The following is a 26,021-nucleotide window of genomic DNA, read 5'->3' on the forward strand; positions in this document are numbered from 1 at the left end:
ACCAGGCAATAGGTCCGGCAAGTATCTCAATCAATCGTCATTTATGAAAATATCGGGTTCCAAAGGCCGGATTCCTTGTGAATCAAGTCACGAAAAGTACATGAATCGGCAACAGGCCGTGGGCCTATCTTCTTCAACGACGACACTTTTATTATATTCTACTGTATTCTATTTTATATCTTCACATTAAGTATAAATGTTCAATTCTACATGAGTAATTAATGCCAAATCCACCAGTCATTATTAAATCAATGCATATTTTTTTTCTTTTATCGTATGAATCATCACGTATCTGTGATGGAAACTGATGTTTTGTGATGAAGTGAATTGAAAAAGGAAGTCGTAATGTAATGTTTACCAAAGACAATTCAAGTTTACGATGTAACTCCTAACGGAATGGAGATTGTCATGGTTCAAAAATTTTAATTGTTGTTAGGAAAACCTTTCCTGCTTCTACGGCACTTTGCATTGTTAAGTTCCACGACTGCGGACATGTTGATTTGGCCGGTGCTTATCTCCGATATATTAGATGCATTCTAGAAATGAATCGTTATTCGTATCAGTCTCTGTAAATTCCTATGGCTATTTCTTATGCATTTAAAAGTCTTTCATACTCGTTGTCCGTTGACGAACCAAGTTCCAAGTTATATTCGCTTTATGTTATTATGTATTAAACACAATGGCTCGCAGTAAAGTTGATCAAGTCTATCGTCGATTACTGCTGACAAAATTTTTCGTTAAGGTAAGTTTGGCTGCCTGCATAGTGGCAAACCAGAGCTTTTTTAGAATCGGTTCATTTTTAATTTTCCCATTTACTCAAGTCTCAAGATTTAAACCAATTTCTTAAGTATGATAATGCTGGTATCCAGGATACTTTACTGGTCTACTTATAGGACTCAAAAATGAACTTGAGGGAGAGTCTAAAAAACTCTCATTTAAACCAATTTCTTAAGTATGATAATGCTGGTATCCAGGATACTTTACTGGTCTACTTATAGGACTCAAAAATGAACTTGAGGGAGAGTCTAAAAAACTCTCTGCTTTGCCACTATGGCTGCCTGGACACTGGACTAGGCTGGTGGAGTGGTGGCTGGCGTCTGGCGACTGGCGGGCTGCTGGGGCTGGCTGTGGGTCTGTGGCTGCGGCACTGGCTGGTTAGACTGCTTCGGAAACATAAATTATAATGTTGAGGTGCCACCAAAGATCTTGAGATATTAATCCACTCTCTAGTCTCTGCACCCTGAAAGATTGGAAGAATGCCAAGAATCTACCATCAACAGTCAACACCTCTGATTAGGGTAAACGCGGTATATTCCAACATTGTAGGTAATTCCGTCCAGTATGGAATTCTGTATAGGTAATATATTCTCATGTCCATATATGAAAACGTATCGAAAAACCAACCCTACGGTTCCTACCAGCTACCACCGCGTTGGACCACCTTCCACTGCAATGAAAATAGATCAACTGGAGCTCATTAGAAATAATTCCGACACAACTTGAATTGGACACACACAGATCGTTCAAAGCTTTGTACAAAAATTGAAATTTGCTTAATTAAAAGCCTAATAGCTGTTAATTAAAACGTAATTAAGTAGTGTTCAATATTCGTTAGTGTTCTAATTCAAAGCCGTGTTGTATTCCAATACAGCTCACACAGCAAACGGAATTCGAACACATGGATGTCGGCAATACGTATCAGTTAAATTTGAAGCGCTGACGCAATACGACTCACCACGTCTCGAATATTGCCACACAAAGTGACGGAATATAGGGATTTGGTAGGTTCCCATTCTAAAGGCTTTTTAATAAATATGGCAACATTTTGTGACGTTTCATCGTTGCTGACGCGTAGTGAAGTGTTTTGAGAGTCATGTGAAGACAACAGAACTTATGTAACGCATACGGTTTTTTTTATAGTTTTTCATTTCTCGATGCGTCCTTAATGTGTCGGAATATACCGCGTTTACCCTAACCTAGCCACAGCAGTCAGCACTTATATGATATGTTGCCAGCTTTTAAAAGAAATGATCTTTTAGCCTATGTAAACTAAACCAAGCCAAAGCTTTCTGGCATGCAGGATGGAATTCTAATTTCGAAGGTTCATATATTATTTCGATCCACCAAGACCACTTTTCTACCCAACATCGTTATTTGAGGCAAAAAATGGACTTTTTAAAGGCTTAAAATATGTACACTAACTTGCTCAGTTTCTATAAAGTACCTAATCACTTGGAAGTTGTATGCCTGCACCTTTCACTCAACAATTAAAATTAGACTTATAAAAAGTATTAGTTAGTTGAAAATTTTCTCTTAAGTTGACTGCAATGAACTAAACTTCATTAAGTAATCATTAGGCAGAGTTTTCCATCATGCACACTAAACACGCAATTCAGACGAGCAGAACTAGGTACATAACATGTGAGCTAACGTGCTACTGAATTGAATAGGTACCTAGCTTCTTTCCTGCTCCCGGTGCATAAACTAGCGGGATGATCAATCGTATACCTAATTCGTATACGGTTGTATACAAATTACGAATTAACTAATCGTTCGTATACTTAGTGCAAGAGAATGAATAATTATGTTGTTTCTGATCAAACGAACAAAAACTTTTTCTGTTTCTGATCAAACGAACAAAAACTTTTTCTGTTTCTGATCAAACGAACAAAAACTTCTGATCAAACGAACGAAAACTTCTGATCAAACGAATGAAAACTTCTGATCAAACGAACAAAAACTTCTGAACAAACGAACGACAACAAACTTTTTGAAGATAATTCTGAAATCGTAACGTCTATTGAATTCTAATACGGATCGTTAATTTTAACATCGTATTTCCAAAAATCAAGTATTGCATTTCTTGTAATTGAAAAACATTCTTTTACATAAAAAACAATGAATTTTTTCTTACAGCTCCTCACGAGTGAATGCTCCTCATATTGACAAATGACAATCTTACTCTTATAGCTAAACATTTTAAATTGAATGATTTTGTCATTTCAAAGACTCCATTGATTACAGAACTTTAGTTTTTGGAAGTGTATTCAAGAAAAGTTTTTGAAATAGTAGAAACATTTCCATTATCATTCTGAAATAGAAGCATAATTTCCATTCTTATATATAAACAGGAATAATAAAATACCTATCAAATCCATCCAATGTCATTCAATTTGTGATGTATGAACAACAGTTTTACTTTGATTCCTATGATGCTCATTTTTACCAGTTGAAGCTGTAGAATTTAATTAAATTAAAAAATTAATTACGATTAAATTTTACTAAATCAAATTTTATTATTTAATACACTAGATAGTACATGCTATTGAATAAAATTCTATTAGAAAAATATTGAATTAAAAATCTGATTATATTTTTTAAATTAAAAATTAATTTTTATTAAATTAAATTGTATTATTAATGCACTATAAGGTACGTGCTCTATGTTTTATATAATGAAATAGTTTTCCATGTTTTTCTAAATTTTCTAAAAGACACAAAACGTTCGAAAACGCGTGATGGCAGACGAAATCAGTCAGAATTTGAAGTGAATTTATCAAGATAAATTCAACATAATAGGGCAAAAAATGAAAGAAATTCAAATCGGGAACATATAAATGGGTTTTTATAATTCAAAAAAACTTTCAATCATTTAAATCTCAGAATGGAATGTGAATCAAATCTATTTATTGTGAAATCAAACAAGACACAACCAAACAAAAGCGTGTGTGATGGCGTCCTGTAATTACGTAAACAGGAAGTATGATGTGAATTTACGCAGTGAAAAAGTAGAAGTTTATCTCATAATTTTGTGTGAAATCGAAAACTTTGTTGGTCTTGTCCAATCGTGAGAATTTTTTACAAATGTGGATGTGTTTTTTTTTTATTTTAGAACGTATTCATTGCAAAAATTTGTCTACTACCCTACAGATAGACGACTAGTTAACTTGCTTGAGGCGTTGCCAACATAGGATTGGATGTCGAACCACGCGCGATTTCGGAAGTGCGGCAGTTTCTAATGTGCTCAGTTTATAAATTTTCATTGCAGGGGAAGGTGGTGTAACGCAGTGGTAGCCTGATAGCCTGGTGGGTTGGTTTTTTGATAGGTTTTCTTATATTGACATGAGAATATATTACCTATACAGAATTACACACTGCTGGCATGATCAATAAATTTTCTCAGACACTGTGCACAATGACACAATCAAGTCCTACAATTGTAATTCTGAGTCTGACCGATATTATATAATAGATTAGGTAATAGGTATGATTATTTTGGCAAGCAGCTAATGAGAAAACTAGGTATGTACCTACTCTCTATAAACTGCAACATAATTTTTTGAGCTTTGGTTTTACAGATTTGCAAGCCATGATTAGGTACATTCATTTGAGCCTTGAAGAGAGCCATTTACGAGCCACAAATTTATGTCAGTCATTTGCAAAGTCCTGTTCAATTCAAGTATTATCCCAAATCTGTAATTTTACCCTAGTCCATAGAAACAGCAACAATAAATTTGTCTTTACTCTAGTGTCTAGAGTCAACTGAACACGTGATAATGCAGTCTGACGTGACAGACTGACAGCAACTATGTAATCTCTAACAAAATGTTTTGGGTTGTCTCATTATGCGTTTATGCTAAATATTTTGGCAGGAGCGTGGTATTAGGTACCGTGGAAGTTGAAAATTTTATGAAATGACATGTTTATGAACCGTGATTTCTTCAATCAAACAAGATACATGACATTAGAGCCATGGGATTTCATACCCACTGAAATTATATGATATTAGAGTGAATAAAGAGAGTTGCAATATTTCAGAAAAAGTAGGAAGTTTCCCAACTAAACAAGCAACAAACCAATTTGGAATATTGGGCAGAAGTTTCATAAAATTACAGGTAAACATGAGAGTTTCACATGTGATTTTCAAAAATCCTGGTTGAAAATAGGCAGTTTTTACTTTAACCTCTCTTTATTTACTGAAGAAATTAGGAAAAGGCCATATGAATGGCTTTGCTGAAATTGGCCAGATTAATACCTTCATTAGCATTTTGTTCGATTCTCAGGTGGTTTCTGCCCTAATTCCCAATTTGAGCAGCAAGGTTGGCGTGGAATACATTTACCTTTTGAGCCGCAATACTCAACTAAAGCCTTCCTGCCATTTTTGGAACCACAAGATTGGAACCAATTGCAAACAACTGGATCACAAGATTACTAACTAACTTAACAAGTCTCATTTTCAAAAATGTAATATTTATTTGAGGACCAATTTGAAATATCAGGCAAAATTTCTCAAATTTCAAGCTGTAATAATTGACTTATATGTGATTTTTGTGCTGACACAAGACATGCTGCTGACGCGAGACATGCCGCTGACGCGAGACATGCTGCTGACGCGAGACATGCTGCTGACGCGAGACATGCCGCTGACGCGAGACATGCCGCTGACGCGAGACATGCCGCTGACGCGAGACATGCCGCTGACGCGAGACATGCCATAAGCGAGACGCGCTGCTTAATTAAGCGAGACGCACTGCTTAAGCGAGACGCACTGCTTAATTAAGCGAGACGCACTGCTTCAGCGAGACGCACTGCTTAATTAAGCGACACGCACTGCTTAAGCGAGACGCACTGCTTAAGCGAGACGCACTGCTTAAGCGAGACGCACTGCTTAATTAAGCGAGACGCACTGCTTAATTAAGCGAGACGCACTGCTTAAGCGAGACATGCCACTGTTGACTCACCTGTGAATGATCTGTGACCATAATTTTAGGTCTTCTAAAATCTCTAAATATTTGCTTACATTTTAAAAATATTCGTCTAGTCTTGTATATTTAACATATTCTCTTGTCGAATAATTGATTTCCTCACTGTAGGGATGGGGTAAACCAGAAAACCTTCATCGCATCTTCACATTTAGGAAGAAGATGGCGGACAAGAACTTGTGCTATTCTCTCGTGGACCCTTTAACTCCAGTTACTATCTCAAAGGTATGCTTGCTTTTATCTTTTATTCTGCTCTACTTAGTTGACTGTTATTACGAATTCTGCTATTTTTATCATTCTTGATTCATGTAATAACTTGGTTAATTCAAATCGGGTTTTTCAGAAACAAATAAGAAGATCGTACGTTTTATATGAAGGACACTTCATGTCTCCCTTCGACCTGCACCTGCCTGGCCTGCTACCTGAGGCCAGTCGGAAGGCTCACTTCCAGATGATCCTACCTCACAAGTACTGTCACCTCAGTAACCTTTGCTTAATCGATGGTAACTCTGGTTACCAGGCCTTTAGGTATCGGTAGAGAAAGGGTTAATTACCTTTAATGGTGGATGCATGACCATGTTAAAATTCCTCTTCCCCGCTTTATGATACCATTGGCGACTAGTTTAATGTTGTGTATTTTTAGCAGCATCTATTTACCAGGCCTTTAATTACAAATACCATGAAACATGGTTTATTTATCCACAGACTAACGATAAAGTATTGATCACTTCCTGTTCAAACTCAACCTGATAGGTTACGACCTATCAAACTTAGTATAAATAGACCTTCCACCTCGTTGGTGATGTTCATCTTGGACTTTCGGTGCGAGATTGCTAAATAGCTGAAGCGATAGTAAACATTTAGCCACTAAACTAACTAACTTAGTATAATTACTTCAAATAAACATTATATATAAAGGTGTCAAAGTGCTCCGCGGTAACGGTATTTTATTCGCTGCTTACAGATGGGCTAAGGACGATTACCGACCTGTTTGTATCCAGCTTGCTGGCACCGGCGACCATGTGAGTTACAAAGGCATTTATTGTGTGGCCAGAAATTATTGTGTTTTTTTTACAGATTCTGGTGGTCTGTTTACGTTGTCGTATACATTTCTTGCTGGAGGATCGTTGTGTGCTGATGCTGTTCTATTACATTACATATGGAGATTGCGGATTGTTGTGTACTGAACTATTGATGTTGGTGTTCTTGAACAATTCAAACTGCATTCTTTTCAGGGCTTCTGGAAGCGACGTACGTGGATGGCCAAACCTCTGGTTCGCGACTACGGTATAGGCTCAATCCTGCTCGAGAACCCTTTCTATGGGCTTAGAAAGCCCCCCGAACAGAGGTAAGCATTGCTATATTTGTGGGCGCAGAAAGTCTTATGAGCAGAGGTGAGCACCCATTGTATAGCATGTATCGTTACACCTCATACCTAGACGTGTGTTCGTGCAGATCCCTCTGCCACTCCAATCTTACATCGACCTCCTCAATGCTAACTCTCCGCAGACTTCCCACTGTCCAGTCTGCTGAACGTGCCACATCTGTTCGTGATGGGCGCATGTTTGATCTTGTGTCGTGCAGGCGGTCCAGTCTGCTGAACGTGCCAGATCTGTTCGTGATGGGCGGATGTCTGATCTTGTGTCGTGCAGGCGGTCCAGTCTGCTGAACGTGCCAGATCTGTTCGTGATGGGCGGATGTTTGATCTTGTGTCGTGCAGGCGGTCCAGTCTGCTGAACGTGTCAGATCTGTTCGTGATGGGCGGATGTCTGATCTTTGTGTCGTGCAGGCGGTCCAGTCTGCTGAACGTGTCAGATCTGTTCGTGATGGGCGGATGTCTCATCTTCGAGTCGATGGTGCTGCTGCACTGGTGTCTGCGGCAGCGTCTGGGACCTGTGGGGCTCACCGGCATCAGCATGGGCGGACATGTGAGGCCTTGTTGAACTTAATGTGGAATATGTTGTTTGTAGAGCCATGTTATGTTGATATATGATTAGAAATATTGCTACGTGCGAGGCCATGTTTTGGCGATACTTAATGTAAAATATGTAGCTTGTGTGAGCCATGTTATGCTCATACATCATGTAAAGTTATGTGTGGCGATGTATTGGCAAAACTTTAGGTAGATTTTGTAGTTATGGTACCCATTATGTTGATGCATCTGGTTGAATTATGCAATATGAGAGTCAATATTTATAATAGATCTCAAGTTATCATCAGTCTCAGTTAGGATATGTAAACTCGTAGTTTTATGTATTTATAAAATATATCTCTCTTTTGACTAGTATATATCGTCTTCTCATTTGACTTATTGACAAGCAATAGAAATAGAATTAACAAGAGGTAATTTCAACGGCTAACAGAATAATCAGATGGTAATTGCTAGTGGTTAATTTAATTGACATAAGATTTTTGTGAGATGATAACACGATTGACAGATGACGTTTTCCGTTACCAGCAGACGAGCTAGTTGGCGGATGACGGTTTCCGTTACCAAAGGAAGAGCTTATTGGTAGATGACGGTTTCCGTTACCAAAGGAAGAGCTTATTGGTAGATGACGGTTTCCGTTACCAAAGGAAGAGCTAGTTGGCAGATGACGGTTACTGTTGCCATAGGATAAGCCATTTGACAGATGACATTTTTCGTTGCCAGATGGCATCGCTGGCATGCTGCAGCTGGCCCCGACCCATCCCCCTGGTGCCATGCCTGTCGTGGACCACCGCGTCTGGGGTCTTCACGCAGGTCAATTATCGAGATAACAAACTGAAGCGCTCAAATGTTTTGATTTCGTTTTCGATGGAAAAAATATTTATCCTGCGAAATAATGTTTCTATAAAGCTGTTGTTTTAATATTTTCAGGTAGTATCGTGGGGCAAATATTAGGATCTAAATTTGTAGCATATATTATCTTGAAAAAGTGAGATATTTACACTCAACTCGTGAAGAGTTACTTGTATAACTAGAGCACTTAGTGCCAAAATCTTAACTATAGTAATATTGAGGCTATCATAATATCGAGGCTACCATAATATCGAGGCTACCATAATATCGAGGCTATCATAATATCGAGGCTGACATAATATCGAGGTTATCTTAATATCGCGGCTATCATAATATCGAGGCTATCATAATATCGAGGCTAACATAATATCGAGGCTATCATAATATCGAGGCTATCATAATATCGAGGCTAACATAATATCGAGGCTATCATAATATCGAGGCTAACATAATATCGAGGCTATCATAATATCGAGGCTATCATAATATCGAGGCTATCTTAATATTGAGGCTATCATAATATCGAGGCTAACATAATATCGAGGCTATCATAATATCGAGGCTATCATAATATCGAGGCTATCATAATATCGAGCCATGCTTCAAGAGTTGTTCTCTCTCTGTGGTTGCTCAAGTTTCTAATCGTCTTTTCTGTTGTCGACCATACACTAGATCGGTGCATTAAACAAGTAGTAAGGAAAAAGTCAAGAAAATAGTTAGAAAATATTGAAAATAAACTGCACAGAATTACTCCCCTGTGAAGACTATAAAACCTCAATGATTTTTAGCACATTTTCTCATTTATGAAAAAAATGCACTATTGTGCTCGCCATGTCAGTCTATCCGTCCGTCTGTCTGTCAGTGATTTCACGTTTTCGTCGACGAGAAAATGCGCTCTCTGTCACTCACTGCTGTGAGTACTGAGTTATATTTTCTTCCGATCCGTAAGATCAATGGTGAAATGACGATCCTTGTTGCAGGGAGTGATGAGTGGGGCCATCAACTGGGAGCTTCTGAAGGACCAATATTTCTCCAACGAGGCCTTCAGGGACGAACTTTTTAACCTGATCCACTCACCGGAGGGGGTGAGGGGTGCACGCTAGCTTGCTTTGATGCTATATTTAAATAAGGATATTGTGATTCACAAGCTTTGTGATTCAGGTTGCTATGTTTGCTTATAAATTTAGCTTATTTATCATATTAAATGAAAGTTATTGAAATCATAATCATATTGATTGGATATTCCTGCTTTGAATATTGCCTCTGTTTTCCGTGTGTTGAACAAAGTTTACTTTGTTGATATCATCTGCCAAATTCAAAGTAATTTTCGGTTACAAATTTCTGTACTGTATATATTAATAAAACTAGGTTTTTATGTACACACAACAAAGTACTATATAGTTTTGATGCTTCTTTAAAGTTTATCTTCTTATCTTCATCACTTGATTGTGACTGCACTACATTCTTCAGCATTTCTCCATCTACCACGAAGTTGGCCAGAAGTTTGCACGATTATATCCTGACATCGACGAAGCTAATAATGGTGACGACACACACACAACACAAGCACACGACACCCCAGCACACACAACACAAGCACACACAACACAAGCACACACAACACAAGCACCCTCTCCCGAACTGCTGCGTGTCAGTTCATCTTCAGATCCTGCTGAGAAAAATTCCCACGAGTCCCACAAATGCGCTCCTATTACGTCTTCGTCTCCCAATGCAACACTTGATTGCAGTTCAAACACTGCCAGGAAAACGGTGCAGGACTCGGCAGGATATGCGAGTTTTCAGGCTGACGGTATTACACAAGTTGGTTTCACCGAGAGTCTCAAACAACACGATGATTTGAATTTTTTGAGTGCTTCAAGCTGTGGTTTTTCTTCTAGTAACAATGTGAATAGCTCTAACAATGGCAACACAGTCGAAGACTTTTTAAATTCGCAGAATAAAACTTCAAATGTAGATGAATATTTGTATGCAAACTCTTCTCATACGTTGAGTGAATGTTCGAGGTCACATGTTGCTCATACACATAGTAAATCTTCGGGATATTCTCATCTCGACGCTCAAAGCAACGACCTTAACTCCTTGAACGTCGTCAGTCCAGCAAAGTGCACTAACCTCACAGAAGAACTTTGTACCTACAACTCCACTACCAGCGAGAGAGTGATGGACTCTTGCGGTGGTAGTGGTAGTTCTGTGATGGTTCCTCTTGTCGGTCCCCTAGCATCCCGTCTTGGTGCAACAAAACCTGACTCCATCCCTACTGCTCCCAGCAGCTCTGGAGTAGGTCTGGGAGCCGCTGCTTCAGGCGCCGGTTCAGGCGCTGGTCCAGGCGCCGGTTCGGGCACTGGTTCAGTCGACAGAGTCGCAAGCTCAGGCTCTAGTCGAGTGTTTGTGAGCAGCAAACAAAGCGCCGAGAAATTCACTCGCACTCTCCTGACATCGTTAAATCCTCTTAGTATTATAGGGATTAACGGCTCAAACACGTCAAGTATTACTGATGCCCAGCCTAGCTCTGACGTCACATCACCGACAGCCAGCAAATCCGAACACCCCAAATATCGCCTCGATGTTCTCCTTGGCCGATATCTGAAGGAGTCCACGCAGAAAATCTTCTCCTCTTCGTCGTCTCTGTTCAGTCGGGATCCCGCGGCGGGGAAGCCTGTGGGGGACAAGGAAGACCCTCACTTAGGCTTCACCCCCGTGGGGATCAGACCCGCGACTTCCCCACACCGCAATCTGGTGTCCTTCAAGCCTTATTTCACCGTCAAAGATCCCCTCACCTGGGAAGCCGTGCAGTTCATGCGAGGTGAGTTCTTCTGTGGTAAACTTTAGGAATGAAACGGAATTATTTTGCAATGGTATTAGCTTGGGCCGTACTACGAAAAATAGCTACGAGTTCGTAGTTCCTGCTACCAATTACTGATGGCTTTTCAAGCTAAACCCTCCAATCACAGACAAGAAATCTTTCACTATGTGTATTTGGGTCGCTAACGTGTATTTAGGCCGCTACGTGTACGTAGGCCGCTACGTGTACTTGGGCCGCTACGTGTACTTATACGTGGGCCGCTACGTGTACTTGGGCCGCTACGTGTACTTGATAGAGTTTCAATAGCAAGGCCCTATGTCCTCTTGTCCGCGCCTCTTCTTGCACTTCGACAGTTTGGTAGAAATAAATTGTTGAATTTCTAAATATATATTTATTTTTTTAATCTTCAATCCGCGGTTTCTGCCAGCACAACTTAACCCTACTTATAAAAAGTATTTACTATTTAAAATAATGTAAAATTTTTATCTTTTGGCAATGTGGAGCTCAGAATTGAATATTTACTTCAGTGAATATAGACTTTATATTTTAGGGTCATGTCAGATGTTCAGAAAAAAACATAGAATTATAAATTATAAATGGAGCTTATAGTACAAGTTGCCTACAACAAGTTGTCTTTAGCTGCCCTACCTTGATGTCATTTCTGTCGTCTCGTCGGTCGTTTTTTATTATATTCAAGAATTTCTTCGCCATATCTTCTACTTTTGATTTTTTTTTTTTTGAACAGCCGCGTTAATTGTTCGTTGCGGACATCACTACCATTTATATTATAAATAACCAGCGTCTCCCTCTTTATCATTTAATGGATGATGTTAACGTGGTTGCAGGGATCATGGATGAGTGCACCCACGTTGCCAACTTCGGGCATCCAAGTGACCCCGAGTTGATTATCATCATCCAGGCCATCCGCGATGCGTGAGTGTGACGCATGTTCTGTTGTCATATCATTTTTTATTATTTTATCTCAGACGTGATTATGACTCATCTTGTGGCGGATGGTATGTCTTGCTATACAATGGAATTAACACAGGTCCTATGAGTCGGCGATAACAAAATACAAATGTATAAATGAGTCGGCGATGGTTTAAAATGGTTTATTTACACATGACGGACAATGAAGTATTAACAGGCATATAAATCACCACACAGTACACACGGATTGAATTAGTTTGACATGTGATATGGACGCTTGCTAGTGATTGACTGACGGAAATGAGAAGAATGGACTATCGTTACTTACTAACTAGTACAAATTACGGGACGATATGTTAGTGTTAGTTATGTTATGTTAGTTTCCTCGACACATCTCATGGTATGTTCATTTATCATCTTTTATCACACTCCAGGCCAAACATATGTGTGGATAATCTTATGTTTTATTTTTGCTAATATATTAATTAAGCTCGCGTGTCTACGTTTTTTTTAATTGTATCGTGGCGATTGTTCACAGTCTGCTTAGAGTTTTTCGATTATCTTTGGCGAATTTGTCGGTTATTCTGTGATAAGCAAGGCCAGTATTCAACATGTTAATCTCTTTCATCAGCAAATTCATGATATGAAAATTTAACGAATTTACTAATTTATAAATTAATTTTATATGATCAATAAGCTCGGAAGTGGTCAGCATAAAATATTCCAGATAGTAGTCAGTGCACTCATCTCTCTACTTTATGCAATCGCTGCAATTCTTGATTCTTTTACAATGGTTCAGTTTGATTTAGAATGAGCTTTTTATATCTTCATGGAAATAATTGATGATGTATAATATAATAATGTATAGTATTAATATATATTAATCTATGTATATATTGTAATTATAATGTGTAGTACCTATATAAATGATAAAAGGATATAATGCGTATGCAGGTATGAACCGAGCGACACGATGACGCCGCTGGACGCCGTGTGGCCGGGAGCTGAGCTGCGCACGGTCGACGCGGGGCACATCGAAGCGTTTGTTCTGCACCAGCAGCTGTTTAGGTCAGCCTAACGCTGCACCAGCAGCTGTTTAGGTCAGCCTAACGCTGCACCAACTAGCAGCTGTTTAGGTCAGCCTAACGCTGCCCTGGCAGCTGTTTAGGTCAGCCTAACGCTGCACCAGCAGCTGTTTAGGTCATCTGCTTGTCGGTCGTAACGCTGTGATGAATTACACTAATTTATAAGCTAATTGAAAATTAACCAGTTCATTTAATTGTTAGTTCTCAAGATTCCAAGTATACCGTTGCATTCGAGGCCTTCAGTGGGCTTTTAAATGTAGAACTATATAGCGTGGACGCTTATTAAGTTGAAAATCTACCTGCGTCGCAAGGTCTACATTGAGTTGAAAATCTACTTTGAGTTTAAAATATACCTCGAGTTTAAGATCTACATCGATTTTAAGATCTACTCTAAGGTCTACCTCGATTTTAAGATCTACTCTGAGATCCACCTCGAAGTTAAGATCTACCTCGAGTTTAATATTATTGACCGCGTCTCCCACATCGCCGCAGGGAGGCGATCCAGGACGCGTTCGTGAGGGCGTATGAGCGGCACGGGCTGACGGAGGACTGGACGCAGGGCGGCGCGCCGTGCATCGCCCCTGACGAGCTGTGACGTATTGTGTCCCTGACGAGCTGTGACGTATTGTGTCCCTGACGAGCTGTGACGTATTGTGTCCCTGACGAGCTGTGACGTACCTTAACAAAATTTAGAGTCGCCCCAGCTTCTGGTAATCGAAATCAGAAGCTGCCGCGCTGTAAATTTTCACTGGGTACTGTGTCTCGCCTCAACTTGCTGCCAGCCTCAGATATAAATTGCGTAAAGCTTGTAAGATACAACTTTTACAGTCTGACATTATGATATTTTATAAGAAAATTTGCTAAAGAATGTCATTTTATTGTAGTGATAAATATTGACAATGAAAATTTTCTGAGGAATTCAGGGTCGTTTGCGGAGACCTCGACTTTCTTCAGGAAATCTGCTAATTTATTATATAATAAAATATATTTTCAAAGAAGAGAGAAGAATAATTAAATGTGTATGTGGCGAGCCTAGACAGAATTTCATACCAATTTTTATGTATATTTTCGTAATGGAGTTCTAAGTTCCAGTTGCTGGTTCGGTAGTTTGCCATCGTAGGGTCGTTGAAATAACTTATTTGTTAGGCATGATATATATTCTTTTCGTAGAACTGAACGTAAATGTTTCCATGGATGTTATTCGTTCCTGGAAACTTGTATTGTTTTTTGATGTGTGTTGTTGAATTTATTTAATACAAGTTAAGATATATTCGAAGGTATGCGAGTGTGCCGACCTTTGATGTGTGGTTTCAACTAACATTTTTCAGTTCTCGCGTACAACGATTGCAGTCTGTGGAGATATAATGAAATTTCGTTGCTTTTCCTCAATTATTTTCGATATTTGATATTTAATTTTATCTTGGACTCATTGTTTGATTAACATATCCTCATCATTATTTCTGGTGTTGGTTGTCTTAAGTTTATTAAACTGTTTATCGTTCTGTTTAAAATCCAAGCCGATGTAGACGGTGAAATTATTTTGTTGATTTTCGTTCAGAAGTTGAGACAATTGATCCGAGTTGTTGATACGATTTCACTTTCTCGATGTAGTCCACGCGTGGGTGGCGTGGTCGTTTCTATTCTTGCACAAGATAATTCAATTCAACAATAAGTAGCACCGTCAAATGCTGTGGATTAAAGAACAGAAATTAAAAGTGAACTTGTTAATAGATCTAAATTTTAGTATCTTCATGACTAGACTGTAATTTTGATACTAAATTTTATTCATACTAGTGTGGGTGTGGCGTATTTAATGTTAGAAAGAACATAGTTGAACGTCATCAGTTTTGCAATTGTGTGTTTCTGCTCTTCACTGTTCAATTTCAGAAGTTTTATGTTTACTACAAAATGATTTATAAATGGATGGTATTTTTGACGCTTGTCCAAAGTTGAGGAGTTGCGCTTCAAGCCGCAAATTTACATTACATGTGCAGAGAATAGAAAAATAACGTTTTGTCGTTTAAAGTTTATTAAAGAAAGATGTGAAGTCATTCAGCTAAATACCAGTTACCCCTATCATAATTAACAAGGACGAGTGATTGGTATAACTTCAAATTTATTCTTGGTATAATGTACTTTATTTAAACGCTACAAAAATTCAATTTGCTGATCGCCTTGAATCAATATCATCGCTAATTATATTCGCTAATAATAATGATTTATTTATGTTCAATGTTAATTAATACAATACTCGAAATTTATTTGTTATTGCACGATAATTCATTGGATGTTTACCCGAAATAGGATGTAATTTTAATATGTCGCTTTCGTTAAGGTTATTTGGTCGATAGTCAAGAAACTAATATCGTGGCTAAGGATGTACATCAATAAGAGGGTTTCAAATTGTTTCGTATTTTCCTGCGCTTTAGCAAGCTAAACGTCAGTGTGGGGGGATGGGGGGGGGGGGGTTAAGATGAAAACTTGTGATTTTAATGGATCATTACGAACGTTCACATTATATTAGGATGAGGTTTCGTTGCGTGAAACATTTGAGCTCAAAAAGGTCATAAGATACCGACGGGAATGCGGAAACATTTGGAAATAACGCTTTAAAAAAACGGGACTTGCTTCGCACGGTCGTAAGAAGCGTTTCATTGACTGGGTATTTTGACGGATTTGAGGGCTTATTTATTGTAGGACGTCAAAAAATATTAAAGGAGGTAAAATAGGCGTGCATCTAAAGGTTATATCCTAGTTAAATAGTTAGAGGCGATAATTACAATGAAAAAAAGTCGTTAATATTTGTGTATACAACCATGCATAGTATTTTGCAGCATCAGTTTGGAGTGAGTTTCTTCACTCCATCGCAAGAATTATGGCACAAAGATGAACTACAGAATGTTGTAACCAGTAAAACTTAATTTAGGAACGGCACTAAACGGATTTTATGACATTAACGCGAAATTTTCGTGTTGTGGTCGTGGGTAACATTTAACATCATAAGGTGCTTTGTATTTAACTGTAGCCTACATTAATTAACAATTGCATATATGTCGGTGTAAAATTTAGAAAATAATAAAAATATGTGCAGCATCTAGAAATTAATTATAATCAAGAAGATGCCTAACTTGAACAGTATATTTTACCAAGGATTATATGTACCCAAGTAGTCGTACAACATTTAGTAACGAGTATAACAACATGACCTGCAAAAATTGATACCAGATAAAAGCAATATTTGTGCAAGCGCATTTCAACGCGCAAATCAAAGTCTATATTGTGAATAGTTTTGATTATCAGTGTTCAGGTTAAAACAAAAACGCAGACAAGAACTTCAGAAGAAAGCAAACTTTACGTATAGCGAAGTTATTTATTCTCGTGAGCGGTGAGTGTAGATAACGCTCGACACTCAAAAACATAGTAGCGTCATATTGCGCCTCATTTCTCCTCCACACTTAGAGCTATTGAAATAGAACAGCCCTGGCGAAATATTTATGAAGACATCCAAATCAGCAAAAAAGTTGCTTAACGAAACGCTAATTTCGTCGACAAACACAAAGCGGAATAAAAAATGTAAAGCAAATTGTACAGCGAGGATATAAGAAAGAATTTAATGCTAAGTTAGCGGATAATTAATACATGGGTAATAATATTTAGGGACACAAGCCCGTCGTTTTTTTATTGAAGACTTGTAAAAAATACAGCTAGGGTTGAGTGACCACACTGAATTAGGGACGCTATTTCTATGAAGAAGCACATAGTAACAAAAGGGAGCCTATCAACCACAACTACAGTCACGATAGTTGCGTTAGCACCAACGCAAGTATGTTAGTACCTACCACATGTATGAGGTGGCTGCGTTAGCACCAACGCAAGTATGCTAGTACCTACCACATGTATGAGGTGGCTGCGTTAGCACCAACGCAAGTATGTTAGTACCTACCACATGTATGAGGTGGCTGCGTTAGCACCGACGCAAGTGTGAGACACATGCTTCGCTATTTCCGACGTTCACGTCAAAAGTTTCTGGCTCTCGCTGGTAATTAACAGTTCTGCGCAGGTGTGAGACACTCAGGCTTAGACATCAAATTTAGGTTCAAACAAACATTTTTTTTTGTTAGAGAACACACATTTAGTGATGTACGTCTGAAAACGAATCTATCCACACTCATTTACATAGATTCATTGTATAAATTAACATTCGTTCAATCATTTGCGATGCAGTAGAATATTTATTGAGAGAGAGAGTCTTTCTCTCAACGTCCATTTGCAACAAAAGAAAGCGGCGCAAGAATTTCGTGTGGAAGACCAGCTTCGCATCCTTAGCGCTATCGAGTTTAATAATTTTAAAAACCATAGTTATTGTTTAGTATGAATATATGTAGAATTTACGCCGAAGAAAACAACGTTGATTATAATATGAAGAAGGCTGCGATTGATGCTGTTGAACATTCAATAGTAAAACGAGTAGAAAAGAAACACACATCAAACTCCATGCCAGACTGGTTGACGCTCGTGTCCTATCATTTGTACCCAAGAGAATCCCGGTAAAATTCGTCGCATTTGAGTAACATTTCATAATAAATTTCATCAACAAAGTGAACAAGCATTTCCAACCACGAAGAGAGGAAGTCACAATTGTCAACACATATTGAGGTCAACGCGAACTAAAATTAAATTATCATGGATTATTTCTACCGCAGCTCAAATATAATGAGTTTCAAACATCACGATGAACGAGAATTTACAAATCAAGATCAGATTGGAAATCAAGACTAAAAACATAGTAGACATGATGCAAAAATCAGTTTTTTTAACTTGGATGCAAAAGTCTAAATAATTTTGTAGCAAGGTTCCTTTGCATAGCAACGATATGTTAAGGATCAGGACACCTCATGCGTTGATGGAAAAATGGAAAAGGGAAGTTATGGAAAAGATCATATGTGAAAAGCTTGGCGTGAAGTAAAACTAAGTAAAGGTTGAAGGTCCATAAATAAGGTTTCAGATTACGATATTTCAGTTAGACACCTACACGGTATTGTAAAGATGTCGAGACACACATAAACAAAAACGTTCTGAAATGCGAATGAGTTACAAATGAGAACGCGTCTTTCATGACAGGATCACGCGCACATCAAGCATATACAATGCATAAGTACTTTCAAAATCTTACCTAGTATGAAAAAGGCAAAGGCATTAAGAGTCCTTATAAAATTAATTACAAACAACACGGCTGATATAATAATGAATATTAACCCAGAATACTCTTTTTAATAGAAGATAATAATTATGAAGGTTCAAACTTTAAAGTTCTCTTTATTTTAGGCACCACAAGAGCCCGTCACGAACTATTGCTTCACTGACAAGCAGGAGCGCCTGTGATTCCTATTCTATTTTGTTCACAACAAAGTGATGAACATTGCCCTCAATTGCACTAACAATTTGTTCGTAAATGGGGACTTCAGATATACTTCTATTCTGGAAGTTCGTGTGACACAGTAAGTTCAATAGTTATAGATTGCGATTAAATAGTTTCTATTGCATTAAATCCAAGATGACAACTGGATACAAGTCGCAGAATACTTCTTTGATCCCGATCAGTAATTCAAAGTTGATTTAACTTCTCTTAATATGTAAGAAAACGTATATGTGGCGTAGTCACATCAAGCTTTACCTGCTACTCCGAGCTCCTTAAAGCTATTGATACACGTTAAATTTCTTCTCGAAAACAATTGTTACGAATTTGGTAGAGCATCGTTCAAAAGAACTATGAGCTACAAATTTAGATCTCGTCTAAAGCTTAGTTGCAGTTCAGTTTAGTTTCCCCACTCACCAATACAAAAGAATATATGTACGATTCAAGCAAACTTGTGAATATTTCAATTAGTTACAATGACGTGTTCCCCGAAAAAAAACATATATTGGTAGATTGTTAAAATACACTGACTTAGATTTACCGATTTTCCCTACACTTTTGAGTATTTATATATAAAATCATGGCTCGAATATCACTTTGTTGGTACGAGTTGTAGTTTCTGCAGAAGATAGGAAGCGTGAGACAAGTTTTAACAAAACGAGGAAGAACAATGGATGCGCCCACAATCTCTAGTAGAGTGATGCTAGATCAAATGCATATAACCTTACATTTATTGCTATCTATTCATTGAAATAATCAACTTCAGATTGGAGGTGTCCTGTCAGTTTATTATTGCGCAGTCTAAAATTTCCGTGTTTTTAAGTTTAGATTTAAAAATGCCTAAAAACGCTACCAAGATCACACTTATTTCCCAGACTTTCACTGTTTAGAGAAAACAGATCAATTCACAACGCCTCATATTAGCATGGATTCTTTCAATACTTCAATAAAAACCCTACCGTTTGTTTCAAAGACGAACGAGTCATAAGAATATGCCGTGCATTTTACTCGTGCCTTTTTATCATGAATTAAAGATGGTGAGTCGATGGCATACTACGGCGCTCGTCATCGAGTATTGGAATAGCACAATTGTACATTATAATGCTAAGGCAAGAAAGCTCTATACGGCATAAAATATGGAATTCGATAACATTTATAATAGCTGTATAGGCACCATGCTACCTCTGAGAGCATTTCATGATGATAGTGGAAGCAAGCGTTGCAAGTCGCGGGCCAGAGACATGTCCAGGAACAGAGATCCACGAGACAGCAGCCACGGAACAAGACGGATCAGCAAACTGTACCTTCGTCAACTGTCGAATTTCTTGACATATGTCAACTCTCATAAGTCATTCAAGACACTTGACATCTGTCAACTCTCATGAGTCATTCCAGACACTTGATATCTGTCAACTCTCATAAAGCATTCCAGACACTTGACATCTGTCAACCTCTGTCAACTCTCATAAATCATTCCAGAGACTTGACGTCTGTCACCTCTCATAGAACATTCCAATGTTACAAATTATTTTTGCCTCCAGCCTCTAAAGTTGAGAGGCTAAAGCGACATGTAAGTAACAAGATATTCGAACACCCAAACTGGCAACAAACAAATGAAGATTAAACAACATTCACAACACAGAATTATACACCAGTTGCACATTAGCGAACTAACACTTCACGAGGGCAGTTCCTTAACATTTTTAAACCACACTATGTGCAGAAAACTTAGGGAAGGCTTTCTCGCTATGAAATATAGACAGATCCTCAATGTCGTCTTACAAACAAACAAAAATTCAGGGAAAGCTTCATGGGACCTAATTTTCATAATATGATCGAAGTGAAGATATAAGCATTAGGTCGAAGATACCTGCAAATGTTCGAAGATATTGGAAAATGTTTAAAGATATTAAAATTTGATCGAAGATATTAGAATATGTATGCGGCATCAGTAGCTATTCGTCAACAGGGACAGCCCAAGCACGCCGTACAGAAAGACGTAGCTTCGTGTTTCTACCAACAAGTTGCCGATGATTTCTTAACGCACAAACGTAACTTGAAGATGGACGTAATAGATTATTTTTAAACCATGGAGAGACAATTAAAATTGAAACTTTATTAGTTAATGAGTAAATATTTTCACAAAACGTTTGCGTATGGAAGTACGCACGCATCCTGCATTTTTGTACAGCAAGAGCAGCGGCCTGCGTGTGCGTGGCGAACAAAGCTTGGATGTTGTGGACATTTTGGTGAATTTCGAAAGGTAGGCGAAAACTCGGCGGTAAAGCAACGGTAATAGGTTAAAGTTATCAACAAATTTCATTAGCACGCTCAGGTTTACCTAAAACAAGAAATATTCTCCGTTCATAGTCATATTTGCAAATATAAAATGCATATGCAGCAAAAAGATGGCGACAACAAAACTAGTTTTCAGAACGCTTTTCTCAATCGTCAATAAATCGCACGACAGAACAAAAGTTTCCTTGCATCAGCAGCTCAGTATTACTGACACCGAGGCTCAGTATACTCAGCATATCGGAGGCTCAGTATACTCAGTATCTGAGGCTCAGTATACTCAGCAACTGAGGCTCAGTATACTCAGTATCACTGACTCTGTGGATCACACTGCAGCAGGCTGAGGCTCAGTACACTCAGTATCTGAGGCTCAGTATACTCAGTATCACTGACTCTGCGGGTCACACTGCAGCAGGCTGAGGCTCAGTACACTCAGTATCTGAGGCTCAGTACACTCAGTATCACTGACTCTGCGGGTCACACTGCAGCAGGCTGAGGCTCAGTATACTCAGTATGACTGAGGCTCAGTATACTCAGTATCACTGACTCTGCGGGTCACACTGCAGCATCAGAGGCTCAGTATACTCAGTATCTGAGGCTCAGTATACTCAGTATCACTGACTCTGCGGATCACACTGCAGCAGGCGCACAATGCTCGGGTCGCTCTTGGCGCCCTCAATGAACTCGTCGAGGCTGAGTTTGCCGTCGCGGTTCTTGTCCATCTGCCGGAATATTTTGTCCGTCCGCTTCTCCGGAGTGCTCTCGTCGTCCGGCATCTTCATGACGGACCCAACCATCTTGTAGATAGCCTGTCAACACAGTATATTGTGAGATATAGCCTGTCAGTACAGTATATTGTGAGATATAGCCAGGCAATACAGTATATCGTGAGATTTAGCCAGGCAATACCGTATATTGTGAGATATAGCCTGTCAACACAGTATATTGTGAGATATAGCCTGGCAGTATAGTATATTCAACAATAGAGCTCATATTTTGACTTGAAATCCCCTTGTGTAGTGTAGATGTTAGCAACTCACTAGCAAACCTCGATGTACCTGAAGAAATTAATTAAGTAGATAGCAACACGTCACATCAATAAATAAATATTTTTAGGGCCTACACCACTAAGCCTTATTCTCAGTTGCTCTTCACTCCTGAACCTGACTGATATGGCGGGATATTGATAAGTAGCTTATTAATAGTGATGCAAAATACTATGAAGCCTCACTCTTAATATTAACTATGGTCACTATCACTGACCGTCACTATCTCCAACATCTCGTTACGGCTGATGTAGCCGTTGCCGTCGAGGTCGTACATGCTGAAGGCCCAGCGCAGCTTCTGCTCGAGTTTGCCGCGCGACGTGACGGAGAGCGCGCACAGGAACTCCCTGAAGTCGATCGTCCCGTCACCGTTGGCGTCGAACGTACGGAACACGTGCTCGGCAAACTGCTTAATGGAAGGATAAGTGAGAGAACAGTCGAGCACGTGCTCGGCAAACTGCTTAATGGAAGGATAAGTGAGAGAACAGTCGAGCACGTGCTCGGCAAACTGCTTAATGGAAGGATAAGTGAGAGAACAGTCGAGCACGTGCTCGGCAAACTGCTTAATGGAAGGATAAGTGAGAGAACAGTCGAGCACGTGCTCGGCAAACTGCTTAATGGAAGGATAAGNGTATGAGGTACATTTGACATGGCAGAGACAGGTATGAGGTACATTTGACATGGCAGAGACAGGTATGAGGTACACTTGACATGGCAGACACAGGTATAAGGTTCGCGTCAGGTAGCAGAGACAGGTATGAGAAACACGTCAGGTAGCAGAGACAGGTATGAGGTACACGTCAGGTAGCAAAGACAGGTATGACGTACACGTCAGGTAGCAGAGACAGGTATGACGTACAGTAGAAGTAGGAGAGCAAGTAAGCACAAATCAAGTACACAGAAGGAAACAAGACAAGATCCATTGCAACGAAATTCTCCACGTTCACTACAGGCAGGGAATAAGTGCTAGCTAGTTGCTAACGATGTATGTAAGCATCAACTATGCATGCAGAGAACAAAATAACAAATTCTATGAAAAATTCAAGACTTTTTGTAATAACTTTATGGTGGGTTTGGGAGTTTTCAGTTCACGGTCACGCTGATGCGCCGCCTTCGATTAGAGTTACAGACTCGAGTTATTCATTACGCATGCTTCAGAGTTACAACGAAATAAGAGGTTCTTATATGGAATTGTAACACATGCCATCTCTCAATCTTCAAAACTGCCATGACAAGCAAAATGAGAATGCGACACTAGGAGAAATAAAAAACAATTCTGCAACACACTTTGCAGCGAACAAAGTTTTGCGAAAAATGCAACGATGTTAAGAACTAAAGCGTGGAGAAATATCTTGGATATATTAATATCTTGTCTCGAAAGTTAGCTGAAAGCTAATTTGTACTTTCAACGAATAAGTGATGAACATTCAGTACCTCTGGCGCTCGCCATTTGATGAAAAAAATTTGAAGAAAACTTCATAATGCAGTGATGAGGTACGGTAAGTTGAATTAAACGGTACTTATAGTACGCGCGTATATTAGAGGCGGTATATATTAAGTAGACGTGTATATTAGAGGCCTAGGTAGACGTGTATAGTATTCTGGACATTATGGCGGTTCTTATCAATTTTATATTGTGTACGTATTGTATATATTCGAAAACAGGGATAAAGATAAAGACGAATTAAAGAACGAAAAATTAACAGATGGGATAGCAAAACATTACAAAAATCTTAAAATATATTAGATTGAGCAAAAAAAAGCAATTGAAGTGAAAGGTAATCGGTGCAGCAATCAGAGATGCTCGAGAAGCGTCAGGGTCGGAAAAGAACACTGAACAAAAAAAAAAAATTGATGCAAGAATACAGTTTGAAAATAAAGAGCATTATGAATAGAGAGTAATAGGTGAAGATTGAGGCGTAAAGAGCATTATGAATAGAGAGTAATAGGTGACGACTATGACGTAAAGAGCATTATGAATAGAGAGTAATAGGTGACGACTATGACGTAAAGAGCATTATGAATAGAGAGTAATAGGTGAAGACTAGGGCATAAAGAGCATTATGAATAGAGAGCAATAGGTGAAGACTAATGCGTGAAGAGAATTATTATTACATGGAAATATGAGGTTACCACGAAATATAAACGAGGTTAAGGGAAAAGTCCACCCCCCCCCATAGCAGCAGCGCCCCGTTCACAGGCTGCGCTACCATCCACCACACGAAATATTTTCCAAACAACAAATTGGAGAAGTTCTTGAAATGAAATATTATTCTATTATTCTATATATTGTCAGGGACACGCTGCCACACAAAAACTTGTTTCGTAACCTCATAACACAGTCATGCAATCATACTTTATTTCATTTATTTCATCGATATATTAGCACACATTATAAATTTATAACCTAAACTTGCACATAAACAATCACAAGACGTACATTAAAGGAACTATTTACCTTAGACGCGTCGCCGTACGGGAAAAAATTTCCATAGATTTTTTTGAATTCCTCGACCGAAAGATGGCCAGTGGGACAATCTTTCAAGAAGCCTTTGTACCATTCCTGAATTTCCGAATCTGAAAAATATACACTTTTAAATAGTGAATCCGATGTCAAACCATCGCTGCTGAATACCACAGATCTCCGAACAACCGTCGTGTCAGCGAGACGGTATACCGTTCGAATCGCACTACGTAAGTTGACGTCAACGAAGATGAGCATTTAAAAAAGGCTTGCGGACCAGACACAAAAGGCAAGTATTCGTCATATAAACTTCTCAGTTGAGTTAATACAATCGTATAGTAACTTGCATGGAAAAGGAAACTTAGGAAACCAACAGAACTTAAAACAAACACTTGATTCATCAAGTGTTTGAACTAGAATAAAAACAAAACTTGATTCATCAAACAATAAAGCTTTTATGAAGATGTAGCTAACGTAATTTAATATCAGATGATACATAAAAACCCGCCTTCTTCTTATAAACAGATGAGATGTCTAGTGTGAAATATTAAACTTTCTTGCTAGTTGATTATTAATTCTGAGTCTACCAAGAACAAGTATCGTATCCATGGCCCTCGGGTAAGAATAAAGAATGTTAGTGTACCCGCAAACAAAGGAGTTAGGCGAGAAATGCAAAGTATATGTAGTTATTGAGCAGAACCCACCGGTAAATTCAGTGTTGGAGCGGAGATCCTCGAGCACTTCAGGCTTGAGTTTGCTGTTTTGTTTACCCATCGTGAAGTTAAGAAAGGCTTCGTTTGCAACACAAACAATCGCTCAGCTCGTCTAGCAGAAGAGTTGTCAGCGCATGCAAATGCACGAGGCTATAAGAAACTCTACCGCTCGGTATTCTCTTTATTTTGGTTATCGCTGCAGTGATGCAGATTTGCGCGGATTATACCCACGTGTTTCAAGGGGGAAAATAATTATGGAAGTCGAGGTGTGAGCTCGATTACAGAACGTTCGTTCAAGTGTGTTTCTAAGCAATAGACTATGAGTATAAAATCAACTCTTTGAAAACAGTATGCTATAGCACAATAGGAAATATATACGAACTAGACAACACGTAGTAACAACTAAGATGTAGATATGAGGAACTATTCGAGTTAGCTAGACACTAGATATGACACTAAGGCGGGGCTTTCGAAAGACAAATGGTTTACTAGTGGTCTAGTGTTGTACTAGTGGTCTAGTGTTGGACGCTTGCTAGTGGTAGCTGTTGTTGCTGCAACAGAGGCCGGTGTTTCTGGTTCTCGATCTGCAAAGAGCACAAGACATAGGATCAACCAACGTAAATCATTTTTATTGCAATAACATTTTTCAGCAAAAGATACATGTTGTTTTTCTTTATATGCGAATTACAGGTATGGTGAATACT

The 26,021-nt window shown here is 38.8% G+C and overlaps 2 protein-coding genes across 4 annotated transcripts; one reads left to right on the forward strand and one right to left on the reverse strand.

The window, feature by feature from the left end:
- Positions 1 to 486: 486 nt before the first annotated feature.
- LOC108675392 (protein ABHD18) lies at positions 487 to 15,781 on the forward strand. Its single transcript, XM_018163400.2, has 12 exons — positions 487 to 742; positions 5,874 to 5,987; positions 6,106 to 6,230; positions 6,727 to 6,784; positions 6,998 to 7,110; positions 7,552 to 7,690; positions 8,416 to 8,505; positions 9,525 to 9,629; positions 10,015 to 11,368; positions 12,214 to 12,301; positions 13,253 to 13,366; positions 13,876 to 15,781. Exons 1-12 carry the CDS (start codon positions 680 to 682, stop codon positions 13,976 to 13,978), a joined length of 2,466 nt encoding a protein of 821 aa, XP_018018889.1. The 5' UTR covers positions 487 to 679; the 3' UTR covers positions 13,979 to 15,781.
- Positions 15,782 to 20,795: 5,014 nt separating this feature from the next.
- Positions 20,796 to 25,928, reverse strand: LOC108675390 (neurocalcin homolog). 3 transcript variants are annotated; one of them, XM_047885162.1, is made up of 5 exons: positions 25,309 to 25,928; positions 24,599 to 24,717; positions 22,358 to 22,549; positions 21,688 to 21,903; positions 20,796 to 21,635 (listed from the first exon to the last, which is right to left on the reverse strand). In XM_047885162.1, exons 1-4 carry the CDS (start codon positions 25,376 to 25,378, stop codon positions 21,709 to 21,711), a joined length of 576 nt encoding a protein of 191 aa, XP_047741118.1. In that variant the 5' UTR covers positions 25,379 to 25,928; the 3' UTR covers positions 20,796 to 21,635; positions 21,688 to 21,708. The 3 variants fall into 3 exon arrangements, with proteins under 3 accessions (XP_047741118.1, XP_018018887.1, XP_018018886.1); XM_018163398.2 differs by having other exon boundaries at positions 20,796 to 21,903; positions 22,358 to 22,546; XM_018163397.2 differs by having other exon boundaries at positions 20,796 to 21,903.
- Between the last annotated feature and the right edge of the window lie 93 nt (positions 25,929 to 26,021).

Source organism: Hyalella azteca, unplaced genomic scaffold (genome assembly GCF_000764305.2).
Source record: "Hyalella azteca isolate HAZT.00-mixed unplaced genomic scaffold, Hazt_2.0.2 contig17119, whole genome shotgun sequence".
NCBI classification, from domain to species: domain Eukaryota; kingdom Metazoa; phylum Arthropoda; class Malacostraca; order Amphipoda; family Hyalellidae; genus Hyalella; species Hyalella azteca.

Bases quoted from the DNA above. Each gene is read 5' to 3' on its own strand.
- LOC108675392 (XM_018163400.2), top strand. From the start codon at position 680: ATGGCTCGCAGTAAAGTTGATCAAGTCTATCGTCGATTACTGCTGACA. The intron at 7,111-7,551 runs GTAAGCATTGCT...TGTGTCGTGCAG, and splicing joins AGAAAGCCCCCCGAACAGAG to GCGGTCCAGTCTGCTGAACG. The intron at 9,630-10,014 runs GTGAGGGGTGCA...TACATTCTTCAG, and splicing joins TGATCCACTCACCGGAGGGG to CATTTCTCCATCTACCACGA.
- LOC108675390 (XM_047885162.1), bottom strand. From the start codon at position 25,378: ATGGGTAAACAAAACAGCAAACTCAAGCCTGAAGTGCTCGAGGATCTC. The intron at 24,718-25,308 runs GTGGGTTCTGCT...TATATTTTTCAG, and splicing joins CTCCAACACTGAATTTACCG to ATTCGGAAATTCAGGAATGG. The intron at 21,904-22,357 runs GTCAGTGATAGT...CTGTGTTGACAG, and splicing joins AGATGTTGGAGATAGTGACG to GCTATCTACAAGATGGTTGG.